General features: G+C 31.9%; 1 protein-coding gene across 1 annotated transcript in view; it reads right to left on the minus strand.

Annotated features, from left to right (window-relative positions):
• The window catches only part of LOC145313382 (uncharacterized), an 18,919-nt gene extending 9,926 nt beyond the window's left edge, over positions 1–8,993 (minus strand). The window contains exons 1-4 of the mRNA XM_080152745.1: positions 8,935–8,993; positions 7,936–8,035; positions 7,641–7,726; positions 7,382–7,436 (exon numbers count right to left, since the gene is read on the minus strand). Coding sequence (XP_080008871.1) covers positions 7,382–7,436; positions 7,641–7,726; positions 7,936–8,035; positions 8,935–8,993 — 300 coding nt within the window. The remainder of the gene's footprint in view (positions 1–7,381; positions 7,437–7,640; positions 7,727–7,935; positions 8,036–8,934) is intronic.
• Between the last annotated feature and the right edge of the window lie 3,969 nt (positions 8,994–12,962).

A 12,962-nucleotide genomic window follows, 5' to 3' on the forward strand; every position in this document is an offset into this window, starting at 1 on the left:
AAATATTATAAAAAAGAGAGGAAAAATTCCAGGAAATGTTTATACACCAACTCTTTATGTAAAAATAAAAACTAGAAAATATTTTGTGCATGAAATTACGGTGACCCCTAAAATGGTGGGTCCACGTATTACGTGCATGACAAATATCTCGAGTTTTTTCCGTCTTAATTTCTTACGACTTTTATACAGTTTTGTATTGTGGGAGGCGTAGTTAGACAAATTAGTTGGGGGGAAAGTACAAAGTTTATACTGAGTTAACACTTTAAGGACAACAGGGATGAAAAGTAGAAAATGTTATTTATGAAATAAAAAAATTATATTTGAATGTTGTATATTAAATAATGTATATCATAAATTAATTTTGAAATGGTTTATAGAAAAGTAAAATCTTTAAAGGTTTAAATATAGATGTAACAAACAATATGATTCAAACGGCAGATTTAAAAAACTTTCAAAATTTCAACAATTGGACATGAGGGAAGTTAAAGACTTGAAATCTGATTTCTTTTAAAGCTGAGTAATAATTATTTAACCCATCGTATTATAGACAGCTTTCCTCGGATATTAAAAATGAAAAATTATCAGATTAAAGCCCTGGAGGCCCTCCACAGTGCAGTGGTGAGGTAAAGTTTAGTAGCCCCGCTGAGTTAGGGCCCCCTGCACGGGTAAGGTTAGGTTAAACAAGGTAAGGGCTCTCCTCCACAGGGATTAGTTTAGGTAAAATTAAGTAGCTCCACAGGGTTAGGGCCTCCTCCAGAGATTGAGTTACGTTTAGTTAGGTTAGTTTAGATGAAATTGAGTAGCCCCATAGGGTCAGGGCCTCCCACAGGGTTTAGATTAGGTTAAACAAGGTTAAATTAAATTAGGTTAGGTTATATTGAGTTGTCCCGCTGAAATAGGGCCCTCCACATGGGTTGGGTTAGGTTAGGTTAGGCTATGTTAAGTTAGTTTAGGTAATGTTAAGTACCCTTGAAGGGTTAGCACATCCATAGGGGTTAGGTTATGATAGATTAAGTCAGATTAGGTTAGGCTAAGCTAGGCTAGGTTATGTTAGGTAATATTGAGTAGACCCGTTATGTTAGGGGTTAAGATAGAGTTAGGTAGGGTAGGTTTAGTAAGATAATCTTGGGTAACCCTGCAGGGTTAGAGCTGCCTCCAGGAGTCAGGCTATTTTAGATTCAATTAGGTAAGGTTAGGCTAGTTTAATTAATATTGAGTATCCCAAAAGGGTTAGGGTCCCCTGCATTGGTTAGTTTAGGTTAAGTTAGGTTTATTTAGATAGGAATAGATAATATAGAGTAGCTTCGCAGGATTAGGGCTCCCTGCAGGGTTTAGGTAAGGTTAGGTAAGGTCAGATAATATTGAGTAGCCTAATGGGTTTGAAACCTCCGCAGGGGTTAGATTCACTTTGGCTCAGTAAAATTAGGTTAGGTTAGGTTTAGTTATGTTAGTTATAACAGAAACCCTCCAGGATTTACCCCCCTTCCCAGGGGTTAGGTTAGGTTAGATTGAGTTAGATTAGTTTAGGAAATATTAAATAATCCTGACAGGGTTAAGGCCCTCCAGAGAGGTTAGGAACGGTTAATATTATTGGATATAAATTTGTGCATATACAGTAAATTATAATAACATTATGATTTTATGAAAACATTCATAAACAACATCTATAAATGCAAAGATCTGAAGTGGTAGGTCAAACGCACATCAACATTTGTAGAGTGTAAAACTGCTTAAATATAGGATACTGTTTAAGGACATACTTACATTTTTAGGACTTAATTATAGAGAAGCTTCGGCTAAAACACTGTACAATGTTGTCTTAGGAATCATTATTTCAATTATCGCCAACTATCGCAAAAAAAAATTTAAAATCAACATGTTTGAAATGGACATACAGAAATTCTAGTAACATTTACTTAACAGATGCTATGCTTCCTAAATCGTATTTGACTTATATAGGAATCAACATACAAAATTATTTAATTGATAAGAAAAAATGTCTAAATTAACAAAAAGAGCTAACCGTCACGGCCGGACAGACAGACTGACCGATCGACCATAATTATAGAGAAGCTTCACTTAAAAAATTTCCGAATTCATTATTTTCAATTTATTTGTAATTTAGAGTGTTTGCGGTGTTCTTTGCTCAACTAGTCCCTTTGAGGAAACCATAATTTTTCCATAAAAATTTAGCCATCTTTATTATATAGCAGTTAAAATCTTTAGCTTTTTCAAATACCAATTCTTACAGACGAACACATTAAAATTTTGAGTTATAGAGTAGTTCTTCTACTAAAAAAATCATTTGGTACAACTAATTTGTCTTAACTAAAGCATTTGTTAAAAGTCAAAAATATATAACAACATTCATTTTGTATGTTTACTCACTGAGAACTATCGCCAAAATTTCAAAATATTTAATTAAACGAAAAAATCTAAAAATTATTATTGATTAATATAATCTCGAACGGTTGTTATTAAATTATCTTTTAAAATTAAATTTCTTTTTTCTTTTAAAAAATCAATACAACAATGTACCTAATAACATTGTGTACTATTATCAATTTGAATGTAGAATAATAGAGGCGTTTCAAGGGGGGCGTACCAAAAAGTGGTTAATTCACCACCATTAATTAAACAGTTTTGAGAATAAAAATATAAAAAATATTGATTTTTTATACATGTATCATATTTTATTTCTGATTATCTTTCATTTCAACAGTAACGGGTGACTTTAGCTTAGGCGTCAATTTATTCGCAGAATATAAAATGTGTTCACTTTAAAGTAAAACGAGGATGACAACATCCATAAAATCAAAGCTCTAAAATCAGAAGGAAGAACAGTCAAACAATAAATTACGAACATTAATTTCCAAGTCTAAACAAAATTGTACATACATTTTTTGTAAAATTGCATAAATATAGGAATCAGTAAAAGGACATACTTTCATATTTAGGATTTGATTATAGAGATGCCTTGCTTATAATACTTTAACTTATTTTCCTAGGAATCATTATTCCAAAAACCAGATAAAAAGGATAAACAGCATCTTTTAATGGAGTTACTGACTTTCTGATAGATAATATAGAGTTGCTACGCTTTCTTATTCGTACAAAACTGTTCTAAATTGTGCCTAACTGTCATAGGAATCATTATGAAAAATTCGAAATTGATATGACAATTCTAAAATGTCGATTTTAATTATTATTTCATACAAAAAATGTTGTCAAAAAAGTTACAAATCAGCATGTTTTAACCCTTAACAGTCGGGCCCCTTGCCGCACCTTAATCAGTCGGGGGGGGGGGGGGGGGGGGCGTTCAACGCCCCTCCTTATTATCTCAGTTCCTATTAGAGCTAGAGGGCTAATTTTTTTTGTGCAAGTCCCCTGTGTTATGATGAATTTCCGACCTTAAGTAAGTCAAAGTCAATTTTTGCTTCCTTCACCCTTTTATTTAACAACCTTTGTTTTTAGGTCCTTTTTTACTTAAAAATTTTAAACGGCTGTAATTTTTTTATTTTTGAAGCTAGAAGAAAATTTTTTTGCAGAAAATGTTTATTTTTATGTAAATTTTATATTTGAAATATCAAAACATAAATTTCAGCGGCAGCAGCTATATTTGGCAGCTGCCAGCCGCCGCAGTCGGCGGTCGGCGGGAAAACGGCGGCGGATCTTTATGAAATTTTAATACATTATGTAGACATATAACAAAAGCTTAAGTTTAAAGTTTGAAGTCTCTAAGTCAAAAATTGCGGCCACAGGAGCCTTTTAAAGATTTCTGGAGACCTGGAGGATCAGGACCTGCAGGATCATACCTGGAACCTGAAATTGACTTGAACACCTGTATTTAATATGAGGATGTACTACTAAAGGATATTTTAGTATTTTGGTAAGATAAAATGCTTTGTTTAATTAAAAAAATATTTTTGTTCTTTACCTGGATGACTCTGCCAGGTTTGCTGGCATCCTGTGCCCGCCAGGATGGAGATATTCAAAAAATTCCAACTCTCAGTTATGTGTCATACCCACACTTAAAAAGTCAAGCAGTTTGGGCTCTTTATCTTTCACACACAGAAAATGAGATAGAAAAAACCGGATGGGGGGGCGTTCAACGCCCCCCCCCTCTCCGACCGTTAAGGGTTAATTGAACGTACAGACTTTCTTGGTAGAGTTGCTACACTTTCTAATTCGTATGGACGGACGTACGGGCGGGGGGACCGATCAAAATTATAGAAAGGCTTTTTTTAAAATGTTTGCAGGAACAAATTGAGCTGAAAAATGAATCTTTTATTTGTTTGCAATTTACTCTATAATTTAAAATGTCTTTTAGTCCGTCTAAAAGAGTGTTTGTTTTATAAAGAATTTCTGTATTTCCTACCCTTTTACTTTAGTATCGAAGCTACTCTATAATTCAAAATGTCCGTATTTCGGTTGGAGACAAAGTGGGGGGAACGTGATTTTCTCGGCTCCTATGACAGATATAAGGCTGAAACTTTTTGTCAACATTCCCAACACTAACGAGCATAATTAACTTTAACACATTCATAGCGGTCGGACTGCTTTTTAGCAGGTTTTAGGCTATATTTGTATTTTTCAAATTTTTCACCATAACTTTGGTGTTTATGGTCCGATTTTCAAATCTTTTTTAGTTATTGATATCTAAATTAAATCCAGCATATAATTTACTTTGGCCGTTGGTATGTCAATCATTATAGAAAATAAAATAAGGTTTTGTGTTTATTTTTTCCAGTGAATCTTTTCTTGATTTTAAAGATTACTCTTTCATTCTATTTGTATGTATTCCCATCCACGATTTTTGTGCCACGCTACTTATGGATGTTGTCATCCTTGTTAGGCCCTTTTTAAAGATTTTAAGCTGCTGTAGTTTTCTTTATTTTTGAGGGTAGAAGAGCAATTTTTCCAAAAAAAAAGTTTATTTTGTATTAGAATTCTCAAAATATAAACTTCAGTGGTGTACTTGGAAGCTGTCTGCCACTGCAGTTAGCGGTTGGTGGGAAAATAGCGGCAGATTTTTATGACATTTTAATATGTCATGTTAACATGTTAGTTTAAGCTTGGAGTTTAAAAATAAAATTATCTTAGTCTAAAAGTGCTTTCATAGGAGCCATTTAAAGTTTTATGCAGGACATACCCAAAACCTGAAAATGACTTTAAACCCTATATTTTAAATTGATATGGACTACTATAGGATCTTTTAATATATTGGTAATGTAAAAAGCTTTGTTTAAGTAAAAAAAAATATTTTTGTTCTTCACCTGCATAATCCTGCCTTGTTTGTTCGCATCCTGTAACCCCAAGGATGGAGATGTGGACTCTCACACATAAAATTAGATAGAAAACATCTGAGGAACTCTAGAACAATGGTTTCCTAATAGTTTATTTGTTTGTTTTATCAAGGTAACGACTTACGGTCGGAAATTTTTTAACAACCAGGGAATATGCACACAACCTTCTTGCTGTAATAGAGGATGATATAAAAGGTTAAAGGAAGCGTTCAATGCCCGTCCCCCTCCTCCCCACTCAAAAACGGAAGGGGTAAAGCTACCTACAACTGCCATTGTTTTCAAAAATGATTATATGAATGGTGTCAAGAAGTTTCAGGTGTCTATCTTGAATAGTAGCTGAGAAAATCACCTTTCCCCTACTCCATTTATGACAAAGTTAAGTATAGATGGACATTTTGGAAATAGAGTAGCTTCGCTACTAAGAAAAAGTGTCATGACATCCTAGAAGTAACTCGAATTTTTACATTAGTTTCATACGAAGTTGTCTGCGATGTCATCGCTAATTTTTAAAATCAAATTGATATTTTTGTTATACAAAATTAAATTTCTTGATAATTTTAATTGCTTTTTAATACAGAATGTATATATTCTAAATATAAATTAATTTTGTTTCTACTAAGGCGTTGCAAAATTTTAAGTTCGCCAAAATTGAGATATGCCAGAGAGCCGGACCCACCATTTTAGGATTCACCGAAATTACAACATACATAACACAAAAATTGGATCAAGTCGATAAAAAAGAAAGATCTTTTTTAAAACTTTGCTCTTGGGAAATTTGATGATCTAACAGCTTAGGTTCGCACATCATTAGCAAAACCTATCAAAAAATCTGAAATAGCCCTAAAATGAAGACTTTCATTTTTGACGACCTTAGCAAAACATTTGATAAAAATCCCAGGATCTACTGCAGTTCACGGTAAAATATTGCTGGTAAGCAATATTTCCAAACATCTATGAATTTTAAAGGCTGCTAGCGGCCAAACGGCTGAACGTACAGATTATGCCCGCACACTGTTTTAAGCGGCATAAGAAGGCCTACAAATAATCTGGAATAGCCATAAATCAATAATGCATAACTATCTCGCAGTGCAGAGAAAGGCGCGAAAAAGACCTATTTTACTCGTTTTTTCTTCAGTGAAGCTTTCCCTGTGCATAATTGGATCTTGGCTATTCCAGATTATTCGTAGGCCTTCTTATTCCGCTTAAAATGGTGTGCGGGTATGATCTGTACGTTCAGCCGTTTGGCAGCCTTTAAAATTCATAGATTTTTGGAAATATTGCTTACCAGCAATATTTTACCGTGAACTGCAGTAGATCCAAATCCCATAAGAGAATGTAAACATATAAAAAAAAATGTCAACTATCACACTCCTAAAACAAAGTTGTTTGAAATCTACAAGCAAGTGTAAAAAAAACTTTTAAAAAAATTTTTGGAGCTAGGAATATTTTTTATTCTCTCAAGAAGGATAATTTTTTAGGTTTCATGGCTTAAAAGTTATAAAAAGAATACGTTTTTTCGTATATTCGACTTGATCCAAAATATTTTATATATTGACAACATACATATGTCCAAATTGTTTTGTAGGAAAACATCATTTTAAAAAAATGGGATAAAATGTACAATCTTTTAGGGTGGAAATAACTTACAAATGAAATCAAATTTGTCTAGAATCATATTTCATAAATAAAGATTTAATAAATATAATTTATTTAATAAGGTTTATGTATAATTATATTTTATTGTAATTAATTTTATGAGTAAGATTTTTGAAGAAATGAACATTTGATTGCTATAAAATGCGAAGAATATTTTATTTTTTTTGTATTATAGACAGCTTTCCGCGGATAGTGATATTAAAAATGATAGGATTCATTTCATTTTTTTTGGCTCCGAGAGGCTGAAGGCCAGTGCAAACAAACACAACTAGTATTAATTCCATTGTTTTTATTTTAGTTTTTAAAGAAAATTGTCTGTAATATGATGCTTGACTTGATTTCTTAAGTTATATTCCAGCGGATTTTAATTGGCTTTGAAGCCATACTGTAAAAAACGTTTAATTAACAAAATGCTTCACCTGTGAAGATTGACTTTCCAAAGAGTTGGATTTTGAAGCTGATTTTAAGACACTCCTAACAAAAATAATGACATCAAAATTTTAAAGGTCTATGTTATTATTAAACTATGTTGTCACATATCCCCTTGGAAGTTCGCCTGTTTAATTAAACATACAAAGTTTAAAATAGAATATATACATAGATGCTGCCTAATTTCAAATTTTTGGCAGTGATGTAATAATATTTAGATACACGAAGTTAAACTGACAGTTTTCTTACCTAACAGGACTTGGCGAAGATGACACAGTCCTGGGTCTTGGAGGTCGTCTTCTCATTTCTGTGCTACTCTGCTTTCTTGGTGCATCCTGGTCAGAGATATTAAAGACCATTATGGATGAAACAATTAGAAAAGAAAATAATGTATTCTTATAACATATTAAAAATTTTGGTGGAAAAATCTAAAAAGTTACTTTAGCAACCTAAGCAAGATTCATTATCGAAGGTTTTTAAGATGTAACTTTTACAGAATCAGTTTTGGAAAATAAGATAAAAATAAAGAAGAACAAATCTATACCTTAGATTCATTACTATCAGACTTATTACTCTCTACACTTTGTGATCTTGTTGTTGATGGACCTGGTCTTCGAGATACACCAGGACTAGAAACTGGACTCCTAAATAATAAATTAGAAATATCTTGATGTTGATGGACCTGGTCTTCGAGTTACTCCAGGACTAGAAACTGGACTCCTAAATAATAAAATAAAAACATCTTGTTTTTGATGGACCTGGTCTTCAAGATACTCCAGGACTAGAAACTGGACTCCATAATAATAAATTATAAATATCTTGATGTTGATGCACCTGGTTTTCGAGATACTCCAGGACTAGAAACTGGACTCCTTAATAATAAATTATAAATATCTTGTTGTTGATGGACCTGGTCTTCGAGATACACCAGGACTAGAAACTGGACTCCTTAATAATAAATTATAAACATCTTAATGTTGATGGACCTGGTCTTCGAGATACTCCAGGACTAGAAACTGGAATCCTTAATAATAAGATATAAATATCTTGTTGTTGATGGACCTGGTCTTCGAGATACTCCAGGACTAGAAACTGGACTCCTAAATAATAAGATATAAATATCTTGTTGTTGATTGACCTAGTCTTTGAGATACTCGATGACTAGAAACTGGACTCCTTAATAATAAATTATAAATATCTGTAGTTGATTGACCTAGTCTTTGAGATACTCCATGACTAGAAACTGGACTTCTTAATAATAAAATATGAATAAATTGTCGTCAATTTAGGTTGCTAATATGGACATCTTTTATTGGTCAGTTCTTTCATTCATGTGATTAAGAGGGTGGATGGGAGGAAACGTTATTTTAGCTAGCAACGAGTTTCATTAGAGTAAATGATAATCTGGTGAAAGATCCAAGAAATAATAAATCCATTGCATTACCATAGATGAATATAATGTATCTGTCAATCAAATGCGGCTTTCATATCAAATGCTCTGCCAATGTCAAAGTTACATTAACTCGACCTAAATTTGAATTACCTCGTTGCTGCTAAAACTTCTGATGTTATTTTCTTCACAAATGGAGAATTAGGTCGCATGGCCTACAAAAAAAAATATGCTATTATTTAAAGTTAAAATTATCTGTCTTTTAAGATCTCACAAACCATTGACCTGATTTAATTTTCAATTCTAGAAAGGATCATACAGTTCCCAGGATGGTTTTAGACCATTTCTTTTAAAAATGAAGTCTTGTCTTTTCTTTCCTCTATCTGCCCCTCAAATACCCAGCTTCTGGATGCCAGAGGCGAAGCCACTAGTTATTGATAAAATAATATTTATTGATTTTATAGCAATTCTGCAGAATTTATCGAAATTCTTACTTGATAAATTGTTAAAAATATGCGAACAACAGATAAACGTGATTCTTACAAAACTTATTTCTATTGTAATTTCAAATTGTAATCTAAATAATTATGTTTTTCATTATCTTATACAACTAAATTTGTTTTGTTTTTTCCAGCCAAGTGAAATGACAATTCGGTGCTTTCCCACAAGTGGCTGGTTGAACACTGATAACCCCCCTCCCACCCCCTATTAATTATGAAAAAAAATAATAAGTGTAGTTTTTTCCCTATGCCTAATCACTGCAGGGGCCACTAACATTATCCAATATAACCTAACCTAACCTGACTTTAAGTAATAAACAATCATACAAAGAACTACCCCCCCCCCTTGTTTTCAATTTATTCTAAATTAAGGGATTGTGGTATCATTGCTCAAGAGAGTACTTTATGTAGTAGCACCTAAATTCTTACTTGAATTTTATGATGAGGAGATGATGAATCTCTATTGCTAGATGTTGTGCCTCCTTGATCACTTGAGGGCGTTCCACATATCTTAACAGAAATTCAAATATTACTAAAAATTATCGATATACAGAAGAAGAGCTGTTTGTCTGTCAGTTTATCTGTCTGTGTGTACTTAAGGATCACGTTAACTACTAAACCAATATGGTTTTTGTGTACAGTGAAGGTTCAGTCCCCTAAAGAATTGGCCCAAGAAACCCCCCCATACAAGAGCTTTAGACCTGCCTATAGAAGCTTTACTTATTAAATTTTTATATACACAAATAAAAGCTTTGTTTGTATGACAGATTGCCCGCCGTTAAAAAGTCTTTTTCTTGCAGACTAAAAATAGCCTAAAACTAGCAAGATATACTTAAAAAGAATAGTTCTACTTCTCAATTATGGATAATGTTATACAAATGAACATACATAAAAACATTTTATTTGAACTATCCCATTTACTATATGCTGTAGGAATATACTTTATATGAATAATGGAATATTATTTCTTTTATTTTACTGTTTTCCTTAAATTTATGCAATTAGTCAAATACTCTGTGATGAATTCATAACTTTGGTAATTAACCAAAATTAATTCTCCAACATGTTTAAAATTTGGCAGAATATGTATTTAAGAAATTGAGATTAATGGATGATAGATTCTAATTTGTAATTCTATTAAATTTAAAATGAAATATGGTGTCTTTTTCACAAGTGAAAGGTGTCAGCTTGCTATTTGATATATTTAGCTTGGAAAATTAATTTCTTCAAGCAGTTAATTTTAACTGAATTTTAATTAACTGTAGGGGAGGAATCCATGGAGATAGTGGATAAAAATACAGAGGAAAATATTCTTATTTGGAAAGACGTCCAAGATTTTTATTTTGAGGAGGTGGGGGTAAAATAAGGGTTTCAAAGTTTGAAAAATAAAACCCCTTTACCCACTACCTTAGACGTTTATTCTAAGTTATTTAAACTTTTAAGTAAAACCTGTATATTTTTTAACTTTTATTGCTCAATGTGATAAACAGAATTTCAGGGTAGATATGTAAAATACTTTTAAACATAAAAAACATAAAAAACATTTATTCAGTGACAGTTTATATTTATATATTTTATAACAATATTGGCTATAATGCCACCGTAAAAATCAGTGTGTTTATTACTTTTGCCGGCAATGACAACTATTAAAAATACAATTTAGTCTAAATGCATTCTTAAAAACTTTATTGACTTTTAATTTACTTGTAAAACTTTTGTAACATTAGTCCATGTCCAAAATGAATCTTTATTTTACCTAATTTAAGATTTATTTAAGTTAAAATCCAGAAATTCTAACTTCAGGGAATTATAGCTTTTGGACTTAATAGTTAAAATTGCAAAATTAATGAGAGAAAAACAGCTTTGTGTGACTGAGGTGAGGGCTTGGCAGCCGCCCTTTAGTCAGTTGTAAATCGCAACAAATAAAAATTGTAAATCAGCTGAATGTCTAGACCTAAACCTAATACAGCAATCTATCTTTATAGTAAATTGTATGTCAAAAAGTGCGGCTTCCAAGCCCTACCTAAAATGTAAAACTAATGCAAATTCACGCGGCTCACTTCATTAACCTTTATAAAACTTTGAAATGTGAAATGTAGCCTTGGAGTTTAATTAATTTAGAAATGTAATCAAGATTAGAATTTAGTGAAACACTTGTTAAATTCGTAATTACTTAACATCTAAAATTAGATTTTCTAAAATTCTCTACTTTTTATAGAAACTTAATTGTAAGGTTATTTGGAAATCATCAATGCGATGTCCATTGTCTGATAAAAACAACAGAAATTTATCTTTTAATTGTTGCAAATAATATATATGATGAAATAATCTTAAATCAAAATGAAGCAAACAACCTATTCTTTCAGTACAACAATCCTTATTTAATAGTAAGAGGACGAATATCTTTGTGTCGGGGATAGTTAGATTTGAGATTTGGTTCTCCTTTGCAGTGAAGTCCAGGTATGGTTCTTATCTTATTTTACTGTTTACAAGAGAAAAAATATACCACTCCCCAAAATAAATTGGAAATGAGAGGTTCGATATACCCCCTTAGGCCTCTAGTAGTCTATATTTTAAGAATTGTTTGCAAGGTCTAGAAAAAGTTTCCAACAAAAATTCCTCCAAAAGAAAATACAGATCAAAAGGCTTTAAACTTTACCTGTTGTCTAACTGTAGATGCAGATTTTCTTTGTCCAGAAGCCGGGGTCTGTCTGCTAGAATCAATACTACTTCGACCTGTATCTAAACAATAAAAATAATTTCATTATTGATTTTATCAAATCTAACATATTCGAAAATAAATTGGCATATTAATTATCGGGATGTTCGTATGTTTCTGGTTTATGCCGAGCCCAGATATTTACTCTTAAAATTCTTTAATTCCTAAATTCTTGGTAACATATAAATTAATATCTTCATTCAAAATACAGAAAATATCAAATATTGATTAAATTTCATTTCAGTTTATTAAATATCATAAAAGATTTTGAATTATAATGTAAAATATTCAGGCTTATCCGGAATTATCCACACAGTTTCATATTTCTTGTACAAGAACCCACCTCAGGTCTTTTCATTCTTAAGTTCCTTAAATTTAAATAAATAATAATGTTTTTTTTGCACTGGGTAGGTTTGAGGCTATTTGGAAGGATAAAGTTACTCCCCCTAAGGATGGATTTGTTTGTTTATTACTTTAGGTCATATTAGGTTGGGTTATATTTGGTACTTGGTATTCCGACAGGGTTTGGGTTAGGCATTGGAAAAAAGCTATCCCCAATTATAGCAACTATTTTTCAAAAAGTTGCGGATTGATTTTAGGCTATTTCCGGCATTCCTCTCTTATTGGGGACCCTTTCTGCACAGGGAACAGCCGCTAGTCAGTATAAAAAATATAATTTTCCCAAAGTACCTCTCTAAACATACTAAATGCAGAACATACATATGTATGTAAGTATAAATGTACTCCAAACTTATTCTGTCAAAATATAACATTTTCCTCAACTTTTAATTAAGTTTTCACATTTTGCAATTCACATATAAAGGAAACCCTTTACTACATTATATCAAGTTTTGATATATCTAAGTATTAAAGTTAGTACCATAAAAGATGTAAATGTGCATGTTATGTACATTAGAAATTCTAAGAAATTGGATAAGTTTAAAGATATTGCTTACATAAAT

The sequence above is a fragment of the Acartia tonsa genome, chromosome 3 (genome assembly GCF_053477335.1).
Source record: "Acartia tonsa isolate MP-2025a chromosome 3, ASM5347733v1, whole genome shotgun sequence".
In the NCBI taxonomy this organism is placed as follows: Eukaryota; Metazoa; Arthropoda; class Copepoda; order Calanoida; family Acartiidae; genus Acartia; species Acartia tonsa.